This window comes from Toxorhynchites rutilus, chromosome 3, assembly GCF_029784135.1.
Source record: "Toxorhynchites rutilus septentrionalis strain SRP chromosome 3, ASM2978413v1, whole genome shotgun sequence".
NCBI lineage: Eukaryota > Metazoa > Arthropoda > Insecta > Diptera > Culicidae > Toxorhynchites > Toxorhynchites rutilus.
This window is the reverse complement of record NC_073746.1, coordinates 69,370,461-69,390,235: the sequence shown is the minus strand read 5'-3', so window position 1 is coordinate 69,390,235 and position 19,775 is coordinate 69,370,461. Positions and strand designations below refer to the sequence as shown.

Below are 19,775 nucleotides of genomic sequence, written 5' to 3'. Positions count from 1 at the left end.
ACAAATGACAAAACATGAGTATTTTTGATTGGGTTAGAGGAAATATGAGTTTTCCACAGCAATTGGGAATTTTTTGACTCAAGCGTAACTTTTGAAAAGTGCGTATCGATTTGAGTAAGAGAAATCTTTGATAATTTATATCTCAAAAACTATGAGTGGTACCGAAATAATATCTTAGAAGGGGTAAAGAGTATTGATGGTTGAATATGAAAAAAATATACACCGAGAAAAAAAAAATAAGTACTCGTTTTTTTTATTTACAGAATAAAATTCAATTTGCAATATCCAAAATACATATTTTTATTTATTTTTTCATACAAAATAGAAGTCATGCAGAAAATTTGAAAAATGGACCCAAGATGGTAAAACTATTTTTGACGAACGAATTTTTCTATGTTAAGAATCATTTTTAGCCACAAATTATGAATCCCGATGTGATTTAAAACAAAAAAAAAATATTATCAATCTCCTTCTAAATGTAGTCAAATATTTCTAATTTATTGTCTTTTTATAGTAAATAATCCCTTTTAATATGTTTGTCGTGTTATACCGTCATGTTCATGAAATTTTATGAATTTGCTTATAATTTCCAACAACTTTTCCAAATACATTATCATGGTTCATTTCTTGACTCAAGCGTAACTTTTGAAAAGGGCGTATCGATTTGAGTAAGAGAAATCTTTGATAATTTATATCTCAAAAAATATGAGTCGTACCGAAATAGCGTGTTAGAAAGAGTTATAGAGGATTGTTGACTTAATTTGAAAAAATATTCACTGAGAAGAAAAATTAGTACTCTTTTTTTTTACTTACAAAATAAAATTTTTATTTGGGATATCAAAAAATGTATATTCTTTTATATTTTTTAAAATTTTTTCATATAAAATAGAAGTCATGCAGAAAATTAAAAAAATGGGCCCAAGATGGTAAAACTATTTCTGACAAACTTTGTGGAACATCGAATTTTTAGGAATTTTCGAAACTTCGAGTTTTTGTATGTTAGCAGTCATTTTTAATCACAAATTATGAATCCTGATGTTATTTAAAACAAAAAAGGTTATTATCAATCTCCTTCTAAATGTAGCCATTCTCGAAATATTAAAAAAAAAATATTTCTAATTAATTGTCTTTTTTATATTAAATAATCCCTTTTAATAGGTTTGTCGTGTTATACCGTCATGTTCATGAAATTTTATGAATTTGCTTATAATGTGCAACAACTTTTCCAAATACATCATCATGGTTCATTTCTTGACTCAAGCGTAACTTTTGAAAAGGGCGTATCGATTTGAGTAAGAGAAATATTTGATAATTTATATCTCAAAATATGCTATAGAGCTATAGAGTATTGTTGGCTTAATTTGAAAAAAATATACACTGAGAAAAAAAATTGGTACTCATTTTTTTAATAACAAAATAAAATTTTAATTTGCGATATTAAAAATATGTATTTTTTTATATTTTTTAAAAAATTTTCATATACAATAGAAGTCATGTAGAAAATTTAAAAAATTGGCCCAAGATGGTAAAACTATTTTTGACGAAATTTGTGGAACATCGAATTTTTAGGAATTTTCGAAACTTCGAATTTTTGTATGTTAGCAATCATTCTTAGCCACAAATTATGAGTTCTGATGCGATGTCGTGGTAACCTTAGAAGGAGATTGATAATAACCTTTTTTGCTTAAAACACATCAGGATTCATAATTTGTGGCTAAACATTATTGTTAACATACAAAAATTCGAAGTTTCAAAAATTCCTTAAAATTCGATGTTCCAAAAAGTTCGTTAAAAATAGTTTTACCGTCTTGGGCCCATTTTTTGAATTTTCTGCATGACTTGTATTTTGTATGAAAAAATAAAAAAAAAATTAAAAAATATGTATTTTGGATACTGCAAATTGAATTTTTATTTTGTAAATAAAAAAAAGAGTACTATTTTTTTTCTCAGTGTACATTTTTTCATATTCAACTATCAATACTCTATAACTCTTTCTAAGACACTTTTTCGGTACAACTCATAGTTTTTAAGATATAAATTATCAAAGATTTCGCTTACCAAAATCGATACGCTTTTTTCAAAAGTTACGCTTGAGTCAAAAACTTCCCAATTGCTGTGAAAACGGAATACACACTTCCGTTGTAATCAAAAATACAAGTTTTTAAAATCTGCATTTTTAGGACGATTTCATTTGGAGTTGCTGATCTAATAAATTATCGTCGTGTTTTTGGAAACTCTTCCAAAACTATCTTCCGGAGATGAAATGATTCTTGAATGTAATTATGAATATTCAAAAAGAAGACAGAGTTGATTTGAATCACCAATATAAAAGCTAAACTGACGAAGAAGGAAAAATAACACATGGAGGCAACCGAGTTCCAAAAGTTTACTACTGTTTTGATGGTCGGAGATGATATTCATTCCCACGAGAATCACTTCGTTCTTCACATTCGTCGGTTCATTCAAAATCTGGCAAGGAAGATTAAAGCCCATTAAACTCAGTCACGTTGTAAGGCGCTAGCACAAATTACGTAACGCTGAAAATTCGGATTTTGAACCACGCAATTCCTATCTCTAATCCACACAAAGTAAAGCAACCTCCACCCCCCTCTTCCCCCTCCATTTCGCGCTATGTAATTTGTGCGTGACGCCTTAATCGTCGTTAATACTCACAAATCGCTAAGTCGCACTTTGAAGCGTCTTAGATCAGCTTCGTTCGCCCAACCATGTTCAGTTAGAAGTCGGCATCCGGAACAGAGCGATGTATTCGTCTTATCGTTTGGCGCTGCTTCTCCTCGGTTTCTGTGCTTTACGTGGGGTCAGCTCACAGGGTGAGTTTATTGATGATGTTGATAAATTGTTCTAATCATTCAATAGTTGATTTTGATGATTCTCGGTAGCCACCACGGCACGAATCGCCGAGACAAGTACGTAAGTAAATCAAGCTTCCGTCAGTCGATCGGTTTAACAATTCATAATTACAGAATGTCGAGAATACATCGCGAAAAATATGCGCACAACGATCGCTTCACCATTGCTCCTAAATCCGTTTGTCATAAAATTCGAATCGAGCAATTGCTCCACCTCGGTTGATCTGATTGTGAACGGAGAGGCAGCAAAGAGAGGTGAGTTTCCGCACCAAGCCTTGTTGGGATTGATCAAGGAGAGCAGCCCCGAGGAAATCGATTTCTTCTGCGGCGGATCGCTGATCAGTGAGCGGCACGTGTTAACCGCGGCACATTGCGAAGATCCCACCGTTGTCCGCTTGGGGGAACATGATTTGCGGGAAGACGAGAGTCAGGTCGATTTCGAGGTTGACGAAATGGTGCGACATCCGAACTACACGCTGCGTCTCTCGTATCATGATATTGCACTGGTGAGGCTGAACACCGCGGTGATGTTCTCCAGTTTTATGCGACCCGCATGTCTGTGGACAAGTGTACCCCTGAACCAGTCCACTGTGATAGCAACCGGTTTCGGTTTGACGGAGTTTGGTGAGAAGTACGCCACAGCAACGATGGAGATGTTAATTTCCTTTTATGTATCCACAGCCGGTAACGGATCGTCGATCTTGATGAAGGTGACTCTTGATGTTATGAACAAAACTAGCTGCGAGGAAAAATTTGCAGGGACAAAGCTGTTCAAACAAGGAATTCGTGACGAACAACTTTGCGTGGGAAGTCAGCAGGAAGCGAAAGATACATGCAACGGGGACTCCGGAGGGCCCATACAGGTTGTCACGGATTCCAGCACTTGTGTCCTCCATATAGTGGGCGTTACTTCGGTCGGTAACTCGTGCGGAGTAGGACGAACGGATTCCATTTATACCGAGGTGGCCCGCTACATTGATTGGATTGAGGGTGAAGTGTGGCCGGGTGAACGTAGGATTGAGCCGAAGCTCGCAGCCGAGGTTGAAAACGATCATCGAATTATGTTTCCTATTTGGTGATCGGGTGGAATACATCATTGGAAGAAAACATTTTGGCTCGAAACGTGTGTTATTTTTTTTTTATAAAATGATTTTGGGCCCCTCTTAATCCCCAAAAGGGGTTTTAACCGAACGAGTTCGATGATAACTATTCGTTAAGACCTAATTTTTTACCTTCAAGCTGATACTAAAGAAAAACGAAGCAGACCAGTAATGCCACAGAAATCGTATCTATTCCTCAACTAATAGAATCAAAAATACGTAGAATTTTTTCAGATCTACGGATTTCTACGTATTTCTACGGATTTTTTCATTTCTTTCATTTTTGAATAAATATTCAAATCGGCTAGATACTTTTGTGTAGAACCACTTCAAACATCAATATTAATTTCGATTATAAAAAATGCTCTGATATACAGGAAGAATGTATATTTTCTTCAAATCTCATTTCGCCGAATAGTTGAGAGCAGCTGCGTAGTGTAGGGCGAGGGGAGGGCGGAGGGAGTGGTCTGCCCCGGGTGTCACCCTTAGAGGGGTCATTTCCATGACCATGACAAGTATATATAAACTATATTGTATGTATAAAGTATATTGTAAAAATATCATGATTTTGAATAAAGGTAACCGATTGTGACTTATAGTATTATCTAATAAAACAATTCACTATGGAAAAGTTCATATTACAGAATCTTTCTTGGTTTTTATGTTCATTATTTCGCCATACTACATCTTTAATTTCTATACTGGGGTGTAAATTCTAGGTCTCGAAAACGAGAGTGTGATGTTCGAAGTACAAGGTTTCGAACGTTAATATCTCTCTACCGGATGAACGAAGTACTACGAAAATAACGTTATTCGGAAGATAAAAGATCTGCGAGAGATGTTTTTCACTTATCGGCCATAAAAACTTGTTTCAGTAGCTCAAACTGGCTTCGAAAGCAAACCATTTAAATCATTATAAATAGCGATAGCTTCTTGAAATTTCATTTCAGTCTTGATTGGTCTACGGTGCGGTTCGGTGCATGATGCGTCAGCTGATCAACCCGTTTCTCTTTGGCTGCCGTGAAAAAGGGAAAGGGAAAACAAAATATACATTCATCCATTTATTGAGAATTGATTTAGATGCAACTTCAAACAAATGATTGCTGAGCTAATGGTAGCCTTGCGTTAATCTTGCGGTTATATCATAGATAAAACCCATTCCATGTTTTTTTTTCGTTTTGAGTGGAAAAACTGCAGATTTTAATAACGACATCCTTTAATAACTGGAAGGTCAGGGTTTAGTTTTCATGAAGTCCCGTTCGTGAAGGAGTTCAGGATTTGTTGAGAAAGCAAAACAAAAAAACCGTACCCATAGGGTTTGTAGACAACTCTTTGGGCTCATGAGTACGACATGATTTTGCTTTGTGATCAGACTAAATGCACTGGTAATTTTTCTCGCTGTTAAAAGGAACAGTCTAGTCGAAACGGCCATTAAGATGGTTTTATTAAAATCCAATGATTAAAAATTTGCTACCAAAAGGAGAATTCCTCATAAGATGAGAATATCAGGTGAAAGACTTTCCGGGCCTGGTCCAACGATGGAAGAGGGAATGTTGGAGTGCATTATTCATTTTCATCAGGAATTACAAGAACGGTCAAAATCGTTTAAAAAAGAAGCCGAAATTTTGGAGGCAATTCAAGCTCGACACATGTTATGAGTACCTGACACCGAAATGAAAAAACGATTTGACAAATTGGCAACTATGAAGTTTCGGAAAGGCAGCTTTTGCTAGTGATGCCAAGGCTTCGTAGACATTTGAAGGCCGCTGAAATTAATTCTAATGATGTCATTGATAAGATTGCATTGAATGTGTTACAGTTCATCACGAAGAATTGGCTCGGACTTCCAACAATCGGTTCGGAGGCTTATTGCTGCGTATTCCATTGAGCCCGAAATTTAAAAATAATTGAGTGAAAGCTCCCTTAACGAGAAGCATTTGTACAATATCAGTGTCAGTCTCAGCTCCCAAAGATATTTATATGATAAGATTTATTTGAGTAATATTTCGACATCCACGAATAACTCATATTTTATTTATTTTCTTATTTTGTAACTGTTCGATTTTTCATTCAAAAACGAAAACTAAGTATTATAGAGAGGTGAGACCCTAGTAATCCGCCCCGGGTGTCACCCGGTCACGCTACGCCACTGGTTGAGAGTTCACGTTGTAAGAATCACATCACTTACCGCAGTGAACTCCGATTTTTCTTAATCATTTCCACTAACAACTATCCTTTCCATGATAAACGCTAGGGAACCAAACTATAGAGGCGACCCTTCTAGCCTTCGGGCGGCGAGTATCGCACTAACATTCCTTCCCTTCCCCTGGTGACTGTAAGGACGTGGCCGGCGTCGTTATTGACCATTTAAAGCTCGAATCACCGAAAATTGCTCAACGAGAATGATTTGCTAGTCCCAAGCGTCATTCTGTGTGTTCTTTGTGCAATTTAGTTGGTTCAGGTCAATCACGGAGAGCAACTACGAATTGTACAGTCTACCCAAGCTCAAGCGACTGTTTGTCGAAAATTCATCGAAAAGAGTTGATCGAATGATTACCAGTGCTTGTGGTGAACCATGGAGAATATACCTTTTTTGAATCTGTTGAGTTTGTTGGCAAATATTCTCTTAAAACAATTACTAACTTTAGTAACTTTAGGGAATTGGAGCAATTCGGTATAAATTTGAACATAAATTTGTTTGTAAATTTGGCGAAATATATTATCGAACGTTATTGGAATTTGACTTTAAGAGGAAAATCCGGTAATTTTTTTTTATCTCTTTATTTTCGGGTAGCGCATAACATAAAGTGACCAGATGGTCAAAGGTCTATCGCGCGACACCCAAAAATAAACAAAAACAAACTTTATGTATTTACGTTATGTGAACATCGAGTCTCATTTATTCACAAAATTCCTAACATGTGTCCCTGCAATTAAATCTGATCTGTATTATTTCTTTCAACATATCCGCACATAGTTGTAATTTTTAGGTGGTACAGATATTGTTTACGCTTGGAATTTTCTTCAAATTATCGAATGGAATATTTGAAAATTCGAAGCCAACAATTTTAGTGCCAACGTATGCATTAAAAAAATAAGTAAAAAAAAACTTTTTAAGTTAAACGATTTAATTGTGATTAAACATAATAATTGTGATTAAACATAATAATAATTAGGCTAGAAAATAATTAGGCAAGTAGTAGTTAACAGTTATCACACTTCTCCTTCATTAGTCTAGGGCATTGATAGGACTAAAATAAAATCGTGGGACACATGATGAAGTCGCTAATTGTGGATGATGGAAATCCAACGTGCCCCCCGATTTTCTTTTAGTCTTATCAATACCCTAGACCAATGAAGGAGAGGTGTGATAACTGCTAACTATTACTTGCCTAATTGTTTTCTAGTTTTTAGTACATAATCTGTTTTATTAGAATATTTCTCTCCAATAAAACCATTGCACTGTACTCTATCAGTCAAAAAATTTCATTTGATACCGATATTGAGTGGATTGCAGAAAATACATAGTGTGTTCTCCAAGTCAAGTTCGTTCGTTTGATACACATATCTCAATCAACCTTTTTTTTTGAGATATTATGGAATCAGCTAGCAGTTTTAAAGCGGCCAAATTGGATTTTTCAAGATAAGCAGTTTTAAAGTGACAGCAGAGATAAAGGTATTTCATAAATTCGATCAGTTCCTGTTGGTCAAATTTCTATTAATGTGGGACAACCCTACAGACTTACAAACATACATACGAACAGTTCAAGCTAAATAAAACCGTTTAATAAAGTAATTTTCTATTTTTTGATTGCGGCCATCTTGGATTTAGATTTTTCATGATCTACTGCTCTACTATTCAAGCCCTTTCATTTTTTTTTTTTTTCCAAAATATATTTTTTATTAAGGCACATGTGGCGTTAGCCTGACGGGGCCGGGAGTCCAATATTTTGACAATTTTTGTCTTACAACTATGTTAGTAATATGTAACCGATTACTCGCGGTTGGCTCGAGGTTAGTATTACAAGTGTTCTCATAATTGATATGTTGCAGTCTTCGATGCTCTATACGTGTGCCCGACACGGGCTACTTCCTATTGGGATGCAGCTGACCATTAATCAGCAACGCTCCCTAGTCTGTACCCCATATCTAGCGTGGTGCGTCTTTCTCGACTCGAGGAATCCAGGATAGAATGGTCACTAGCCGGCGCAATCATCAGTTCGTGTAGAGTTGTCATAAGCGGTACAACCTTTGGCTCTTGTTGAATGATCAGTGGACTGCACAACCTTTGGCCCGTGCATCTGTAAAGAGTGTGTGTATGTATTGCCGCGACTAAGTAAAAGTTTATCGATCGGGTAGGAGGGTTATGAAACGGGGACACAACGAAGGAAACATCATTAAACGTTGACATCGGCGTTTCTGAGGAACAGGTATAGATGAAGCAGAAGATCAGGATCCCGGCTACCTAAGATATCCCGGACGGGGATATCCGATTGTCTGCCTTTTGCTCTCAGTGCTCTAGAGAGCTGAGAGCGAGCAGCATGGAACCGGATACACGACCAGACAACATGCTCGATGTCGTGGTAGCCATCGCCACAATCACAAAGATTGTTTGCTGCGAGCCCAATGCGATAGAGATGCGCGTTTAGGTTGTAGTGATTGGACATAAGCCGAGATATCACGCTAATGAAATCACGACCTACATTCAATCCCTTGAACCATGCACTCGTCGAGACCTTAGGGATAATCGTGTGTAACCAACGACCGAACTCATCTTCACTCCACATGCGCTGCCAACTAACGAGTGTGTCCTGACGAGGAATGTGAAAGAATTCGTTATAGGCAATTTGCCTTTCAAAAAGTGTGCCTTCTGAAGCGCCCACCTTAGCTAGCGAGTCCGCTTTCTCATTCCCCGGAATCGAGCAATGAGAGGGAACCCATGCTAAGGTAATCTTGAATAATTTTTCGACCAAAACACTCAATAGATGTCTTATTCTTGTTAGGAAATAAGATGAGCGTTTATCAACTTTCATTGAGCGGATTGCCTCTATTGAGCTGAGACTGTCTGAAAAAATAAAATAATGGTCGATGGGCAGTATTTCAATGATCCCTAGAGCATAGTATATCGCACCCATTTCTGCGACATACACGGAACAAGGATCTTTGAGTTTGAAAGAGGCACTGGAATTTTCATTGAAGATGCCGAAGCCAGTGGACCCGATTATGTATGAACCGTCAGTAAAGAACATTTTATCAGATCCAACTTTCCCATATTTTTCCGAAAATATCGACGGAATAACATTGGAGCGCAGGTGATCTGGTATTCCATGGATTTTTTGTCGCATGGACAGATCAAAAATGACAGAGGAATTGCAAAAGTATGGGAAGCAAACTTGGTTGGAGATGCCTGGTGAAGGGTGCACGTCGTGGGTAAGGTACTCATGGTATAAAGACATAAAACTTGACTGAGGAGTCAGCTGGAGTAGATTTTCGAAGTTATCAATCACCAATGGATTCATGATCTTGCAACGGATGAGAAATCTGTAGGATAATTCTGTGAACCGAAGAGTAAGCGGGGGTACTCCTGCCAAAACTTCGAGACTCATCGTATGTGTCGAATGCAAACACCCCATGGCTATACGCAAGCAACGATATTGTATCCTCTCCAGCTTGAGAATATGAATCCTGGCAGCTGATCGGAAGCAAAAACTGCCATATTCTAACACTGACAATATCGTTGTTTTGTACAACTGAATGAGGTCTCCTGGATGGGCACCCCACCATGTTCCGGTTATTGTTTGGAGAACATTGATTCTTTGCTGGCATTTCTGTTTCAAATACGCAATGTGTCTCCCCCAGGTACACTTAGAATCAAAATATACACCCAGGTATTTGAAAAACATAGAGTGTTGGATCGTTTTGCCGGATAGGTAAAGCTGGAATTGGGCGGGTTCGTGCTTCCTAGAAAAAACGACCATTTCAGTTTTCTCCGTAGAGAATTCGATACCCAGCTTGAGGGCCCACGTGAACAGATTGTTCATGGTATCTTGCAACGACTTTTGCAGAGCGACGGGATTAGTACCCGTGATGGAAATAACTCCATCGTCTGCAAGTTGTATCAGCGTGCAGTCTCTAGTTAGACAATCATCCATATCATTGACGTAAAAACTGTACAAGAGGGGGCTTAGGCAGGAGCCTTGCGGTAGGCCCATAAAACTGTAACGAGAAGATTTTGAGTTGCCATGAGAGAAATTCATGTGCTTTTCTGACAGTAAATTGTACAGGAAATTATTCAGAATTGGTGAAAGTCCACGATTATGAAGCTTCTCTGAGAGAATTTCCATGGAAACTGAATCAAATGCCCCTTTGATATCGAGAAAAACGGAAGCCATTTGTTCTTTGCGAGCAAATGCGATTTGGATTTCAGAAGATAGCAGCGCGAGACAATCATTCGTCCCTTTACCTCGGCGGAAGCCAAACTGCGTATTTGACAGCAAATTGTTCGTTTCGACCCACTTGTCTAAACGAAGTAGAATCATTTTCTCTAACAATTTGCGAATACAGGATAACATTGCAATCGGCCTATACGAGTTGTGATCGCAAGCCGGCTTGTTGGGTTTTCGTATGGCTGAGAGTGAGATTTGATACCCATATTAATCGGGTTTTGAGAAAATATGCAGCCCGCCATTTGATAGTGGCAGCCATCATAGATTTGCATTTTTCCATAAATAACTGTGTTCCACTAGTCAAGCCCTTTCATTTGTTACCCATAATAATAGGGTTTTGAGAAAATATGTAGTCCGCCATTTTGTAGTGGCAGCCATCTTGGAATTACATTTACCATAATTAACCGTATTCTGCAAGTCAAGCTTCTTCATTTAATTTTATTTATTTATAATGATACTACATCCCATTGACAGATTAGATCTTCTTCACAATTTTTCGCCAATAATCCCGATCCATGGCTGCAGTTCTCCAACTCCCGGCTGCACCGATTCTTGCCAAGTCCTGCTCCACCTGGTCCAACCACCTCGCTCGCTGGGCTCCTCTCCTTCTTGTTCCTACCGGATTCGATGCGAACACCATCTTTGCAGGGCTGCTGTCCGGCAATCTTGCAACATGCCCTGCCCATCGCACTCGTCCAGCCTTGGCGACTTTCTGAATGCTGGGTTCGTGGTTCATTCTCCTTCTCCATACTCCGCTTTCCTGTACACCACCGTATATTGTTCTGAGCACTCGGCGTTCGAAAACTCCAAACTTCGTACGGGGTCGGAGTTTGTTGGACCTCAAGGATTTGCGGAGCCCATAGTAGGCTCGACTTCCATTGACAATGCGTCTTCGAATTTAACTGCTGTTGTTGTTGTCAGTTGTTATCAACGAGCCAAGGTAGACAAATTCCTCTACCACCTCGAGTTCGTCGCCGTCGATCACAACACTACTACCAAGAAGATCTCTGTTGCGATCAGTCCCTCCTGCAAGCATGTATTTAGTCCTAGACGCATTTATCCCAAGCCCAATCAGCCCTGCTTCGTGTTTCAGTCGGGTATACAAGTCGGCTACCGTCGCATGTGTTCTTCCGATTATGTCCACGTCGTCGGCGAAGCAGATAAACTGACTAGACTTGTTGAAAATCGTGCCCCGCATGTTGAAGCCCGTTCTCCGCATAACACCTTCCAGCGCCATGTTGAAGAGCAGACAGGAGATTCCATCGCCTTGCCCTGTGAGTCTCAAATGATTCCGACAGCTCACCTGAGATCCGCACACTGCACCGCACACCGTTCATCGTTGACTGAATCAGTCTTGTCAGCTTTCGGGGAAAGTCGTGTTCGTCCATGATCCTCCATAGCTGTCGTCGGTCGATTGTATCATATGCGGCCTTGAAGTCGACGAAGATGTGGTGTGTAGGGACTTGATACTCGCGGCACTTTTAGATGATCTGCCGCAGTGTAAAAATCTGGTCCGTCGTCGAGCAACCGGGCATGAATCCGGCCTGATAACTTCCCACAAATCTACTTACTATTGGCGATAGGCGGCGGAAGAGGATCTGAGACAAAATTTTGTAGGCACCATTCAGGATTGTGATGGCACGATAGTTCCCACAATCCAACTTGTCGCCTTTTTTATAGATGGGGCAGATTACCCCGTCCTTCCACTCCTCCGGTAGCTGTTCTGTGTCCCAGATCCTGACTATCAACCGGTGCATACACTCTACAAGTTTTCTCGGCCCTCCCTTGAAGAGCTCCGCTACGAGGCCATCCTTACCAGCTGCTTTGTGGTTCTTGAGCTGATTAATGGCCTCCTTAACTTCACCCATCGTCGGGGGTGGTACGTCGTCGTTGTTCATTGCACCGGTGTAGTCCTCCTCAACGCCGTCTAGGTCTCCTGTCTGCGCGCTCTTCATTTGATACCTATATTAATGAAGTTTTGAGAAGGAGGCGATCTGGCGTAGTGGTAACATCCATGCCTCTCACGCTAAAGGTCACGAGTTCAATTCTCACTCCCGACATTCTTCCAAAAATGGAAGTAAAAAGTGACGAACCAGCCAAATGAGTTGAAAATCACTATAATACAGACAAAAAAAAAAAAAAAAGTTTTGAGAAAATATGTAGTCCGCCATTTTATAGTGGCAGTCATCTTGGATTTGCATTTTTCTTAAATAACCGTATTCTACTAGTCAATCCCTTTCATTTGATACCCATATTGATGGAGTTTTGGAAAACCCATATTGATGAGGTTTTGAGAAAATATGCGATCCGCCATTTTGCAGTGTGTTAGACGAAAAGATGGCTCTTTATCATGAAATAAATTCTATATTTTTCTCCAGTTTTCCAATTTTCTTCATTTTATTAGACGAAAAATTTTAATCTACTTCCGAAAAGTCTAGAGAGAAAATACTTAGAATATACTGTCCTCTTTCATTTAAAACTTGAAATCAAACCATTTTGCTTATCTATCTTTTATTTCTTAAAATTTAATATCACAACATCGAGAAAAGAAAACCGTTTCGATACTTTGGTATAATACACAGATTCTAATTTTTGTTTTAGTCGTTTGATATGAATGTTACCCTGAATGCGTACACAGCTTTTATTCGATCGCGTTTTCTTTATATTAGGCTGTCAAAAAAGTCCTGCGGTATTTTTTTTGAATTTTCATTTGTTCATAAAATTAGTTACAATCATCTGTTTTAAATCAAAGATGCGCCGTTTTGTTCGATGACTTGTTCCCAACGAGATGCCAACTTCATAATACCCCTGTTATAGAAGCTCGCTTCCTTATTGGCAAAAAACTCGGATAGCCAATTTTCACAGTCCTCTTTTGTGGCTAACTTCTGACTACCTAGCTCGTTCGCCATGGACAAAAACAGGTGGTAGTCACTTGGTACAAGGTCCGGACTATACGGCGGATGTAAAAGAACCTCCCATCCAAGCTCCCGGAGCTTCTGGCGCGTCACCAAAAAAGTGTGTGGCCTGGCGTTGTCCTGATGGAAGACAATGCGGCCTCTGTTTATCAAAGATGGCCTCTTCTTCATGAGTGCTACCTTCAAGCGGTCCAGTTGTTGGCAGTACAGGTCCGAATTGAGCGTTTGGCCATAGGGAAGCAGCTCATAATAGAATATTCCTTGACAATCCCACCAAACACACAGCAGAACCTTCCTGGCCGTTAATGAGGGCTTGGCCACCGTCTGAGCCGCTTCAGCGGGCTTCGACCACGACCGTTTGCGCTTCACGATGTCGTAAATGACCCACTTTTCATCGCCAGTCACCATCCGCTTCAGAAACGGGTCGATTTTGTTGCGATTCAGCAGCGATTCACATGCGTCGATACGGTCAAAGATGTTTTTTTGCGTCAACGTGTGTGGCACCCATACATCGAGCTTCTTTGTGAATCCAAGCTTCTTCAAATGGTTAATAACGGTTTGATGACTTATCCCCAGCTCTTGGCCGATGCTACGGCTGCTACTATGCCGGTCTTTCTCGGCTAATTCAGTGATTTTGTCGCAATTTTCGACGACAGGCCTTCCGGAGCGTGGCGCATCTTCGACGACCTCTACACCAGAACGAAAACGTTGAAACCATCGTTGTGCGGTGGAATTGGAAACTGTATCGGGTCCATAAACTGCACAAATTTTATTGGCAGCTTGAGATGCATTTTTGCCTTTTTTTTGTCATAGTAGTACTGTAAAATATGTCGGATTTTCTCTTTATTTTGCTCCATATTTGCGACACTATAACTCACGAACGACTTAACCAAACAAAACACTGTCAAGGACTATATTATAGCGCGCAAAAATACCTTTCCAACAAGCTATAGTATGACTCGATACAATGAATACAACTAGAACTACGCGCTTACAACGACACCTCGCGGAAATACCGCAGGACTTTTTTGACAGCCTAATATAATGTTTTTTTCTTACCCCTTAGTGCAACTCTGCTTCGTAATTAGTGAATATTTTGAAATGTGAACACGTTGCATGATTTTTAACAGTTTGTAGACAAAGTTTCGCAGGTATTATACCTTATGACTGAATTTATTGATTTATACCCATTGAGATTTTTTTAATTGTTTTTTTTTGGGAAATGTGGAGAATATACGTTTTTTCAATACATTGTTGAAATGGAGAACAAAAAAAAAAGGAATTATAATCTACAATAATGAATGTTTCTCGGCGTACCTACTCTCATTCTCCATGGATTTGAAGTTATTCTTCAAAACCCTACAACAACAAAGAGTAGAACTACAAATCGTGGATTTTTTTCTATTTTTCAGAAACAAGGAAAGAGAAACAAATGTCTGTCAAATCATTTTCGCTATTGATGGCTTATGGAAAAAGCAAATCTGTTTTGAAGTTAGCATTTAAAAATCATTTAAAAAAACAATTGGTATGACAAGATTGCGTCCGAGCTCTTGTGCCCAAATTCTTCTTTTAAGTTAAAATTTGGCCGCAAACTGTACCGCTCAGCTATTTTCACTTTATCTATGTTTCAAAAAAAATATTTTGGATTACGTTTGGGATCTACTTGTAAATTATTTATTATTATTTTTTTTTTATTAATTCGTTTATTTTTACAGGCTCAGTTACTTAAGTTTAAAGGAGCCGAATTCTTAAAAATAATTTTAAAACTATATATATATAAACAATTTTCTTAGATCTATGGTTAGTAAGGTGGAAAACCGATTACTCGCGGTGTACTACTTGTAAATTATTGATTCTATACAATTTACCAGAAGGACATTTCTTTAAATTCAATTGACCCGATATAATATTTCCCGAATGAAGCAGAGTCCTCAAACTTTGAGATGATGATTTTTGCCAAAACTCCCAATAGTAAAAAATAAATAATCCAATAATGAAACAGATAACTAAAATAGAAAAAAAGATTATTTTCTAAAAAAATTAGATTTGCCAAATTTCTTGTTTTCCAAGTTTGAACAAAGTTCTGTTTTAAAAACGAATAATTTCTATTAATTATTATATTTTGTTTCCTCGTCTTTTTTCTCGACATGTCCAACTATCAACACAATTATCTGAAATATTTTCGACAAAGAGTAATTCCAAATGAAATCGACAAATGACAAAACATGAGTATTTTTGATTCGAATGAAAGTGTGTATTCCGTTTGGGTTAGAGGAAATATGAGTTTTCCACAGCAATTGGGAATTTTTTGACTCAAGCGTAACTTTTGAAAAGGGCGTATCGATTTCAGTAAGAGAAATCTTTGATAATTCATATCTCAAAAACTGTGAGTCGTACCGAAATAGTGTCTTAAAGGGTGTGTCACATCAAATTGCATCACGGAAAAAACGCTGTAGAAATTTAATTTTTAGGATTTATATCTTCAGCTTTCGCTTATAATCAGATAAGAGTGTATAGATCACGTTGGCCATGCTTCACTGTCAATTTTTCGTAAATTTGGAAAAATGTCGTCGAACGAAAAAAAGCGTCGTGAATTAATCCTGTGCACTCATTTCGAGAATCCGGAGTTGTCACATCGGGACATCGGTAAGATGCTGGGAATCGTCCAATCCACGGTCAGCAGAGTACTAAAACGATACTTCGAGAAACTAACCATCGACCGGAAGGTGAAGAACGGCAAAAATGGATGCTCCGTCAGTGAAAAAGATCACAAGCGCGTAGTTAAGCAGTTTAGACGTGATCCGAGAAGTTCGGTCCGGGATGTCGCCAATAAGCTGAATTTGTCAAGTTCATTCGTCCAACGGACCAAGCAGCGGGAGGGCCTGCGTACATACAAGGTTCAGAAGACTCCTAACCTCGACGAAAGGCAAAACATGGTGGGGAAGACGCGAGCCCGGAAGCTGTACACCGAAATGCTGACGAAGCCGCATTGCCTGGTAATGGAAGACGAACCTACGTCAAAGCGGACTTTCGTCAGCTGCCGGGCCTGTTGTTCTTCTCCACAGAGAACAAAATCAGTGTTCCGGAGGAGATTCGCAAGCAGAAACTATCCAAGTTTGCCAAAAAGTACATGGTGTGGCAAGCGATCTGCTCTTGCGGAAAGCGGAGCGCCCCCTTCGTGATGACCGGCACGGTAAACGGGCAGGTTTACCTTAAGGAGTGCCTACAGAAGCGCTTACTACCACTATTGAAGCAGCACGAGGGCCCGACCATCTTCTGGCCGGATCTCGCTTCGTGCACTATTCAAAGGACGTGTTGGAGTGGTACGAAGCCAACAGGGTTACCTTCGTGCCAAAGGAAATGAACCCGCCCAACACGCCGGAGCTTCGCCCAATAGAGAAATATTGGGCGATTATGAAGCAGGCCCTCCGGAAGAACCCAAAAGTTGTCAAATCGGAGGCGGACTTCAAGAGAAAATGGATTTCTGTTCAAAAAAAACTACAACCTGACGTTGTACAGAACCTTATGGACGGGGTAAAGAGGAAGGTGCGATCATACGGGCTTGGGCTCGAAGTATGAATAAAAAGAAAATGCCAAAAGTTGTTTAATAGTTTTTATTTTACTGTCTAAAATTCTCAAAAGGATCGGTCTACTGGGCGAATTTCTACAGCGTTTTTTCCGTGATGCAATTTGATGTGACACACCCTTTAGAAAGAGTGAGAAAAAATATTAGTACTCTTTTTTTTATTCACAAAGTAAAAATTCAATTTGCAATATCCAAAATACTTTTTTTAAATTTTTTTCAATTTTTAAATATAAAATAGAAGTCATGCAGAAAATTTAAAAAATGAGCCCAAGATGGTAAAACTATTTTTGACAAAATTTGTGGAACATTGAATTTTTAGGAATTTTTGAAACTTTGAATTTATGTATGTTAACAATCATTTTTAGCCACCAATTATGAATCCTGATGTGATTTAAAACAAAAAAGGTTATTATCAATCTCCTTCTAAATGGAATCATTCTTGAGATATTTAAAAAAATATTTCTAATTTATAATATTTTTTATATATTTTTTTAAATATTTTTTTTAAATAATCTCTTTTAATATGTTTGTCGTGTTATACCGTCATGATCATGAAATTTTATGATTTTTTTATAATTTCCAACAATTTTTCTGATTGATTGAAGTTTTTATTAAGATAAAAAAGATTTTTTAGTTTCGCTACGTTTTGTATTAACCCACATGTCTTCGAATGTTTCGTAACGTAACTCCTAAACATATGTCTTTACCATAACGATGTATTTGGAAAAGTTGTTGGAAATTATAAGCGAATTCATAAAATCTCATGAAAATGATGGTATAACACGACAAACATATTTAAAGGGCCTATACACTATTAAAAAGACAATAAATTACAAATATTTTTTTTAAATATATCGAGAATGGCTACATTTAGAAGGAGATTGATAATAACCTTTTTTGTTTTAAATAACATCAGGATTCATAATTTGTGATTAAAAATGACTGCTAACATACAAAAACTCGAAGTTTCGAAAATTCTTAAAAATTCGATGTTCCACAAAGTTCGTCAAACAAATTTTTACTATCTTGGGTCCATTTTTTAAATTTTCCACATGACTTCTATTTTATATAAAAAAATTGAAAAAAAATATATATTTTTTCGTATCGCAAATTAAAATTTTATTTTGTAAATAAAAAAAAGAGTACTAATTTTTCTTCTCAGTGTACATTTTTTTTCATATTCAACCATCAATACTCTATAACTCTTTCTAAAACACTATTTCGGTACGACTCATAGTTTTTGAGATATAAATTATCAAAGATTTCTCTTACTAAAATCGATACGCCCTTTTCAAAAGTTACGCTTGAGTCAAAAAGTTCCCAATTGCTGTGAAAAACTCATATTTCCTCCAACCGAAATGAAATACACACTCTCATTGGAATCAAAAACACAAGTTTTTAAAATCTTTAAATTTTTAGGACGATTTCATTTGGAATTGCTGCAAAGTGTCATTTGTCAATATGCTGACAAAGTCCATGGTAATGCATGATTGAGCACCCATTCTTTTACGTTGTATTTATTTACCAGAATTCAGTGGCATGAGAAATATTAAATTTCTGATTTTATTTTTTTCCTGGATTCGGGTAGATGTAATTATGTTTAAAAAAATTAATTTAAAGTATATAAATGTACCAATTCCCACTTACCATTTTCCTTCCATTCCTCCACGCCGTAATCGCCCATCACCACGTGATCGTGCTTTTTCTTCGGTTTCGAACCTAATCGGAGTTGTTTGGCCAAGTTTGGCGATGAGGGATTGGCAGAGTCAGCATTACGGTGACAAATCCGGATGCGAAAAGAAAGTAAACATTGATAAATGATTATTGATAGTTCCGGACATTACTGACTTTTCATTGAAATTTTCTCACAACCAGAGGGAAGCGCGAATAAAAAAAGGCGGGGAAGGATAAGGGTCTGAGGGCCATAATGCGGATAGTCATCGACACGTTTTTGTCGAGCAGCATCCACAATCGAGAGAGTGAAAACAATGGACTTTGGTAATCAATCACCCAAGCAGAACTCAAATTAATTTCAAAAGTGTCTTTTTGTGCAACTAATACCGTCTCGCTTTTTATTCTTCACTACCCATCTTAATTCACCCGAGCATAAAATGAGATATCGGAAAAATGTTTCAACCCGGAAACAGACTCGAACGAGTCCACTAATTTGGAAGATGCGAGCCGCACACAAAAAGGACTCCTCAGCTAACCAGCATCAGCGCCGCTCGCTCCAATTGATTCGGAGCCCACAAAAAAACAGAAACACCCCATTGGGCAGCGGAATAGATTTTCCTAACGAAACAAGCCAGCAAGAATAAAAAGATAACCTATTTGAAGTGGAAATCAATAAATTGGAGCGCGCCCGAGTCGGTGGAACGAAAACAATCGTCTCATTGAATTTCGCACCGGGGAATTTACCTTTAGCTCTAGACCCAGGCCGCCCCGCCCCCTCCACCAACCGGACTTCAAGTTGGCGGGCGAGTCGATAAAAGCGATAAAAAATAACTTGAGCAAATTGGGGAGCCTATTCCAGCGGTTCGGTTCGGTTCGCAGAGCCGCTCGCCGTCGTCTCGAGGACTCCCGCCACAACTTTGCATAGTGGAGGAAACATTCGATGCGGATGGTTCAAAATAAAAATAAAATAAAATATGCGAAGTGATGGAGCGCGGAACCACCTTCTCTGGGAGGGGCAATATGGCCAGGGGAAAGTGGGGGATGTGGTTGCGAAATGAAAATTTATTTTAAAATTTACATTTAAATTACCTTTTGATCGATTGCTATAAAGTGATTCGGTTGTCAATATTGTCGTTGGCGCTGGTATTTCTGCATTTAAATTAAAATAAAAAAAAAATGAGAAA

At 38.3% G+C, this 19,775-nt stretch overlaps 2 protein-coding genes across 7 annotated transcripts in view; one reads left to right on the top strand and one right to left on the bottom strand.

The window, feature by feature from the left end:
- Window positions 1–19,775, bottom strand: part of LOC129780331 (lachesin) — a 497,636-nt gene that overhangs the window by 25,735 nt on the left and 452,126 nt on the right. For all 3 annotated transcript variants that reach the window (XM_055788472.1, XM_055788470.1, XM_055788471.1), the window contains 2 exons: window positions 19,681–19,740; window positions 18,565–18,636 (listed from right to left, as the gene is read on the bottom strand). In XM_055788472.1, the coding sequence (XP_055644447.1) occupies window positions 18,565–18,636; window positions 19,681–19,740 (132 nt within the window). The remainder of the gene's footprint in view (window positions 1–18,564; window positions 18,637–19,680; window positions 19,741–19,775) is intronic.
- Window positions 2,474–4,010, top strand: LOC129780332 (serine protease snake-like). Of its 4 annotated transcripts, none has more exons than XM_055788473.1 (4): window positions 2,474–2,831; window positions 2,901–2,927; window positions 2,985–3,494; window positions 3,552–4,010. In XM_055788473.1, the coding sequence occupies exons 1-4, from the start codon at window positions 2,762–2,764 to the stop codon at window positions 3,947–3,949; spliced, it is 1,005 nt and encodes a 334-aa protein (XP_055644448.1). In that variant the 5' UTR covers window positions 2,474–2,761; the 3' UTR covers window positions 3,950–4,010. The 4 variants fall into 4 exon arrangements, with proteins under 4 accessions (XP_055644448.1, XP_055644450.1, XP_055644449.1 ...); XM_055788475.1 differs by having other exon boundaries at window positions 2,729–2,831; window positions 2,878–2,931; XM_055788474.1 differs by having other exon boundaries at window positions 2,730–2,831; window positions 2,878–2,927.